The sequence below is a fragment of the Oncorhynchus clarkii genome, chromosome 18 (assembly GCF_045791955.1).
Source record: "Oncorhynchus clarkii lewisi isolate Uvic-CL-2024 chromosome 18, UVic_Ocla_1.0, whole genome shotgun sequence".
Taxonomy (NCBI): Eukaryota; Metazoa; Chordata; class Actinopteri; order Salmoniformes; family Salmonidae; genus Oncorhynchus; species Oncorhynchus clarkii.
In genome coordinates this window covers 8,873,608-8,881,107 of record NC_092164.1, presented here as the reverse complement: position 1 = coordinate 8,881,107, position 7,500 = coordinate 8,873,608, and the positions used below count along the sequence as shown (strand labels likewise).

The following is a 7,500-nucleotide window of genomic DNA, read 5'->3' as shown; positions in this document are numbered from 1 at the left end:
TCCCTCTCTCTGCCCTCCTTCCTCCACCCTCCTCCTTCCTCCCGCCCTCCTCCCTCCTCCATCCAACCACCTCCCTCCCTCCCACCACCCTCCTCCATCCAACCACCCTCCACCCTCTTTCTTCCTTCCTCCCTCCCTCCCACCTCCACCCTCCCCTCTCTACACTCCTCTCCTCCATTTCTCTCTCCTCTTTTTTAAACTAAATTAGTTTTTTTTCTCAGGAAGCAGTTTCCAGAGGAATCCTTTTGAAAAGGCTGGGTGGTGGAAGAAGGCTGTCTTTTGTTCAGAGAAAAATGGAGGAGCATCACGGAAGACAAAGGAAGGTTCCACGGCGGTTGTTCCCCGCTGAATTGAACGATCCTTTCCATTCATTCCGCTGGTTCCTTCTCGTTGGTTTTCCTTGTGCTTTGCAGTTGGTTGGGGCGTGTACGCCAAACGCACACCACTGTCTTCAGGGAGAAGGGGCTGATGGGGATTAGCAGCATTTTAGCAGGAATTTGGCAGGACTGAGGCTCTTTCAGGTCGAGTGGTGCCTGCGCCAGAGGCGAACCTGACGCCACACGGCCAACTCACGAGAACAACTTTTTTAATTAAACACTTTCAAGGTTTTCTAATCCTCCTCCCTCCGTTCCCCCGCGGCCACGAGCGCACAGGATTTTTTCTCTCTTTCTCCCCGTTCTTTAATTCGCTGGCCTTTCAGTGTGAGAATTAACTTGACTCTCATTTAGAAAGGCACAGTGATGGAGAGTTAAAGAGGCCTAGTTTTTAAAACCAGAAGCCAATCAATTTGACTACAGTCGTGGCCAAAGGTTTTGAGAATGACACAAATATTAATTTTCACAAAGTCTGCTGCCTCAGTTTGTATGATGGCAATTTGCATGTACTCCAGAATGTTATGAAGAATCCCCCAAAAACATTTCCACTGCATTTCAGCCCTGCCACAAAAGGACCAGCTGACATCATGTCAGTGATTATCTCGTTAACACAGGTGTGAGTGTTGACAAGGACAAGGCTGGAGATCACTCTGTCATGCTGATTGAGTTTGAATAACAGACTGGAAGCTTCAAAAGGAGGGTGGTGCTTGGAAGCATTGTTCTTCCTCTGTCAATGGTCCACGGTTACCTGCAAGGAAACACGTGCCGTCATCATTGCTTTGCACAAAAAGGGCTTCACAGGCAAGGATATTGCTGCCAGTAAGATTGCACCTAAATCAACCATTTATCGGATCATCAAGAACTTCAAGGAGAGTGGTTCAATTGTTGTGAAGAAGGCTTCAGGGCGCCCAAGAAAGTCCAGCAAGCACCAGGACCGTCTCCTAAAGATGATTCAGCTGTGGGATCGGGGCATCACCAGTACAGAGCTTGCTCAGGAATGGCAGCAGGCAGGTGTGAGTGCATCTGGACGCACATTGAGGCGAAGACTTTTGGAGGATGGCCTAGTGTCAAGAAGGGCAGCAAAGAAGCCACTTCTCTCCAGGAAAAACATCAGGGACAGACTGATATACTGCAAAAGGTACAGGGATTGGACTGCTGAGGACTGGGGTAAAGTCATTTTCTCTGATGAATCCCCTTTCTGATTGTTTGGGGCATCCGGAAAAAATATTGTCCGGAGAAGACAAGGTCAGCGCTACCATCTGTCCTGTGTCATGCCAACAGTAAAGCATCCTGAGACCATTCATGTGTGGGGTTGCTTCTCAGCCAAGGGAGTGGCTGAGAACACAGCCATGAATAAAGAATGGTACCAACTTCTCCCAACCATCCAGGAACAGTTTGATTACGAACAATGCCTTTTCCAGCATGATGGAGCACCTTGCCATAAGGCAAAAGTGATAACTAAGTGGCTCAGGGAACAAAACAGATATTATGGGTCCATGGCCAGGAAACACCCCAGATCTTAATCCCATTGAGAATTTATGGTCAATCCCCAAGAGGCGGGTGGACAAACAAAAAAACACAAATTCTGACAAACTCCAAGCATTGATTATGCAAGAATGGGCTGCCATCAGTCAGGATGTGGCCCAGAAGTTAATTAACAGCATGCCAGGGCCGGATTGCAGAGGTCTTGAAAAAGAAGGGCCAACACTGCAAACACTGACTCTTTGCATCAACTTCACGTAGTTGTCAATAAAAGTATTTGACACTTATGAAATATTTATAATTATACTTCAGTATTCCATAGTAACATCTGACAAAAATATCTAAAGACACTGAAATTAATATTTGTGTCATTCTCAAAACTTTTGGCCACGACTGTATATAGCCATTAGCTATAGGAGGGCTACAGGAGAGCTACAGGAGGCTATAGGAGGGCTACAGGAGGGCTATAGGAGGCTACAGGAGGGCTACAGGAGGGCTATAGGAGGGCTATAGGAGGGTTATTGGAGGCTACAGTAGGCTATAGGGGGGCTATAGGAGGGCTATAGGAGGCTACAGGAGGGTTGCAGGAGGCTATAGGAGGGTTATAGGAGGCTACAGTAGGCTATAGGGGGGCTATAGGATGGTTATTGGAGGCTACACAAGGCTATATGATGGCTACAGGAGGGCTCAGTAGGGCTACAGGAGGTTATAGGAGGGCTACAGGAGGTTATAGGAGGCAACAGGAGGCTACAGGAGGGCTACAGGAGGTTTAAGGAGGCTATAGGAGGGCTACGGGAGGGCTACAGGAGGGCTACAGGAGGCTATTGGAGGTTATAGGAGGGCTACAGGAGGCTACAGGAGGGCTATAGGAGGGCTACAGGAGGCTTAAGGAGGGCTATAGGAGGGCTACAGGAGGGCTACAGGAGGGATACATAAGGCTATAGGAGGACAACAGGAGGTTATAGGAGGGCTACAGGAGGGCTACAGGAGGCTATTGGAGGTTATAGGAGGGCTACAGGAGGCTACAGGAGGCTATAGGAGGGCTACAGGAGGCTTAAGGAGGCTATAGGAAGGCTACAGGAGGGCTACAGGAGGGCTACATGAGGCTATAGGAGGTTATAGGAGGCTATAGGATGTTAGAGTAGATTATAGGAGGCTATATGAAGCTATAGGAGGTTATAGGAGGCTATAGGAGGTTATAGGAGGCTATAGGAGGCTATAGGAGGCTATAGGAAGGACAGATTTGCAGGGTTTGCATTTTGCATGCGAGCTCAATGAAGAGCATCTAACGCATTGGGAGGACAACACATACTGTTGAACACAAGTCTAGTACATGTCTGCAGTGCTCTGTCTACGAGGTAAGCCGATCGATCAAGCCGTCATGTACCACCTCCTGCCTCCTGCCTCTCCACGTGATCACAGCTCGGTTCTCACAGAGGACGTCGTTATCCAGCTGCTCTTTACCCCCCTCCTCCTCTTCATCTTCTTCAAAGTCTCAGCTGTGAGCTGTTTTTCCTGCCGACTTCAAACACCTCCTCCCACATAAAGCACACTGAGAGGAGAAATGGGCGTGATGGAGAAACACAGACACTGGTGCCCTCTGTGGGGACAGGCTAACCTGACACCAGACCCTGGTTCCCCCTGTGGGGACAGGCTAACCTGACACCAGACCCTGGTTCCCTCTGTGAGGACAGGCTAACCTGACACCAGACCCTGGTTCCCTCTGTGAGGACAGGCTAACCTGACACCAGACCCTGATTCCCCCTGTGAGGACAGGCTAACCTGACACCAGACCCTGATTCCCCCTGTGAGGACAGGCTAACCTGACACCAGACCCTGGTTCCCCCTGTGAGGACAGGCTAACCTGACACCAGACCCTGGTTCCTCCTGTGAGAACAGGATAACCTGACACCAGACCCTGGTTCCCCCTGTGGGTACAGGCTAACCTGACACCAGACCCGGATTCCCCCTGTGAGGACAGGCTAACCTGACACCAGACCCTGATTCCCTATGTGAGGACAGGCTAACCTGACACCAGACCCTGATTCCCCCTGTGAGGACAGGCTAACCTGACACCAGACCCTGATTCCCCCTGTGGGTACAGCTTAACCTGACACCAGACCCTGGTTCCCCCTGTGGGTACAGCCTAACCTGACACCAGACCCTGATTCCCCCTGTGGGTACAGCCTAACCTGACACCAGACCCTGATTCCCCCTGTGAGGACAGGCTAACCTGACACCAGACACGGGTTCCCCCTGTGGGGACAGGCTAACCTGACACCAGACCCTGGTACCACCTGTGGGTACAGCCTAACCTGACACCAGACCCTGATTCCCCCTGTGGGGACAGCCTAACCTGACACCAGACCCTGAATCCCCCTGTGAGGACAGGCTAACCTGACACCAGACCCTGGTTCCCCCTGTGGGGACAGCCTAACCTGACACCAGACCCTGGTTCCCCTGTGGGTACAGCCTAACCTGACACCAGACCCTGGTTCCACCTGTGGGTACAGCCTAACCTGACACCAGACCCTGATTCCCCCTGTGAGGACAGGTTAACCTGACAACAGACCCTGGTTCCCCCTGTGGGGACAGCCTAACCTGACACCAGACCCTGATTCCCCCTGTGGGTACAGGCTAACCTGACACCAGACCCTGGTTCCCCCTGTGGGTACAGCCTAACCTGACACCAGACCCTTGTTCCCCCTGTGGGTACAGGCTAACCTGACACCAGACCCTGGTTCCCCCTGTGGGTACAGCCTAACCTGACACCAGACCCTGGTTCCCCCTGTGGGTACAGGCTAATCTGACACCAGACCCTGGTCCCCCCTGTGGGTACAGCCTAACCTGACACCAGACCCTGGTTCCCCCCGTGGGTACAGCCTAACCTGACACCAGACCCTGATTCCCCCTGTGGGTACAGGCTAACCTGACACCAGACCCTGGTTCCCCTTGTGGGTACATCCTAACTTGACACCAGACCCTGGTTCCCCCTGTGGGTACAGCCTAACCTGACACCAGACCCTGGTTCCCCCTGTGGGTACAGGCTAACCTGACACCAGACCCCGGACCCCCCCTGTGGGTACAGGCTAACCTGACACCAGACCCTGGTTCCCCCTGTGGGTACAGCCAAACCTGACACCAGACCCTGATTCCCCCTGTGGGTACAGGCTAACCTGACACCAGACCCTGGTTCCCCCTGTGGGTACAGGCTAACCTGACACCAGACCCTGATTCCCCCTGTGGGTACAGCCTAACCTGACACCAGACCCTGATTCCCCCTGTGGGTACAGCCTAGTCTGACACCAGACCCTGATTCCCCCTGTGGGTACAGCCTAACCTGACACCAGACCCTGGTTCCCCCTGTGGGGACAGGCTAACCTGACACCAGACCCTGGTTCCCCCTGTGGGGACAGCCTAACCTGACACCAGACCCTGGTTCCCCCTGTGGGTACAGCCTAACCTGACACCAGACCCTGGTTCCCCTTGTGAGGACAGGCTAACCTGACACCAGACCCTGGTTCCCCCTGTGGGTACAGGCTAACCTGACACCAGACCCTGGTCCCCCCTGTGGGTACAGGCTAACCTGACACCAGACCCTGGTTCCCCCTGTGGGTACAGCCAAACCTGACACCAGACCCTGATTCCCCCTGTGGGTACAGGCTAACCTGACACCAGACCCTGGTTCCCCCTGTGGGTACAGGCTAACCTGACACCAGACCCTGATTCCCCCTGTGGGTACAGCCTAACCTGACACCAGACCCTGATTCCCCCTGTGGGTACAGCCTAACCTGACACCAGACCCTGATTCCCCCTGTGGGTACAGCCTAACCTGACACCAGACCCTGGTTCCCCCTGTGGGGACAGGCTAACCTGACACCAGACCCTGGTTCCCCCTGTGGGGACAGCCTAACCTGACACCAGACCCTGGTTCCCCCTGTGGGTACAGCCTAACCTGACACCAGACCCTGGTTCCCCCTGTGAGGACAGGCTAACCTGACACCAGACCCTGATTCCCCCTGTGGGTACAGCCTAACCTGACTCCAGACCCTGGTTCCCCCTGTGGGGACAGCCTAACCTGACACCAGACCCTGGTTCCCCCTGTGGGTACAGCCTAACCTGACACCAGACCCTGGTTCCCCCTGTGGGTACAGCCTAACCTGACATCAGACCCTGGTTCCCCCTGTGGGTACAGTCTAACCTGACACCAGACCCTGGTTCCCCCTGTGGGTACAGGCTAACCTGACACCAGACCCTGGTTCCCCCTGTGGGTACAGCCTAACCTGACACCAGACCCTGGTTCCCCCTGTGGGTACAGCCTAACCTGACACCGTAAGAGTCACGTTTGTTTATTCACCCAGAATAAGCTCATTGTATTGTAATTCAGGGCATTTTCATTACTTCCACCCAGCCAGGATATGGTGAGGAAGAGAGGAAGACTACGAAGAAGTTTTCCCTGTTAAGTGTCCAGAATGGAAATATCTACCTACAATTATTTGAATGAAACCCAACATACATTCAATACTGTTGTCTGCCATCTCTCCATTCATTGGTCGATATCGCGCCAGCAGAATTGGTCAAGTCCTGTCATTCTGAGGATGTGATTGGTCAACTCACCCGTCATAGAGGTTGCAGGACGGCACACAGGAACGTCCTCGGCTAAAGTAACGACAGGAGAGGCACTGGTTAGGCCCTGGACCCCAGCAACCATCTTCAGAACACAGCCGGTCACACACCATCCTCTGTTGGGCTGTGGAGCACACACACATATGAACACACACACAGATGGACCCGAGAACACACACAAGTGCAAACAAATGAACAAACACGCACGCGTTTGTGCACGTGCGCACACACTCACACACAAACACACACATCAGGGACACAGCGATATGAAGTAGAAAATTACAAAGTTGTTCATGACAGCACAATAAGGTGTGAACATGGATGTTATATTGGCAATATGTGCTAACGCATGATGAAAGTAACCTAAAGGGTAGTGTGTGTGTGTGTGTGTGTGTGTGTGTGTGTGTGTGTGTGTGTGTGTGTGTGTGTGTGTGTGTGTGTGTGTGTGTGTGTGTGTGTGTGTGTGTGTGTGTGTGTGTGTGTGTGTGTGTGTGTGTGTGTGTGTGTGTGTGTGTGTGTGTGTGTGTGTGTGGTCACCAGTATTTCCCATACCTCTACCATTCTTTCTGCCCAGGCCTGTTACAATACTGTAAAACACTGTTTTAAACTTAAACAGTCAATAGACACTGCATCTGACGACACTCCCCGCTGACCTCCACAAGCCCATCCACTTTCCTCATCGACTGCCCCAGTGAGTGACACATTCCCTGGGGTGAGCCGTCTGCCATGTCCCCCTGTCCCCCTGTCCCAATCCACTTCCACAGCTCCCCCTCCATTGTCTGGGCTGGTCGATGGCTGGATGCGAGACTAATGAAGAGGCCTCTTAACAGGGTTATTGATCCCACAGCACACCGCAAGACTCATTAACACGCTAATGACATCAACCACCGCTTGGCAGGAAGACTCCACAACACGTCCTACTTTCTCTTTGTCTTTATTTTTTTCTTCGTCTTTATCTTTCTCTTCGTCTCTCTCATCTCCTTCCTTCCTTCCTTCCTTCCTTCCTTCCTTCCTTCCT

General features: G+C 52.6%; 1 protein-coding gene across 1 annotated transcript in view; it reads right to left on the bottom strand.

Moving 5' to 3' along the window:
- Positions 1-7,500, bottom strand: part of LOC139372981 (receptor tyrosine-protein kinase erbB-4-like) — a 560,371-nt gene that overhangs the window by 196,455 nt on the left and 356,416 nt on the right. Inside the window, exon 13 of the mRNA XM_071112889.1 lies at positions 6,474-6,606. Coding sequence (XP_070968990.1) covers positions 6,474-6,606 — 133 coding nt within the window. The remainder of the gene's footprint in view (positions 1-6,473; positions 6,607-7,500) is intronic.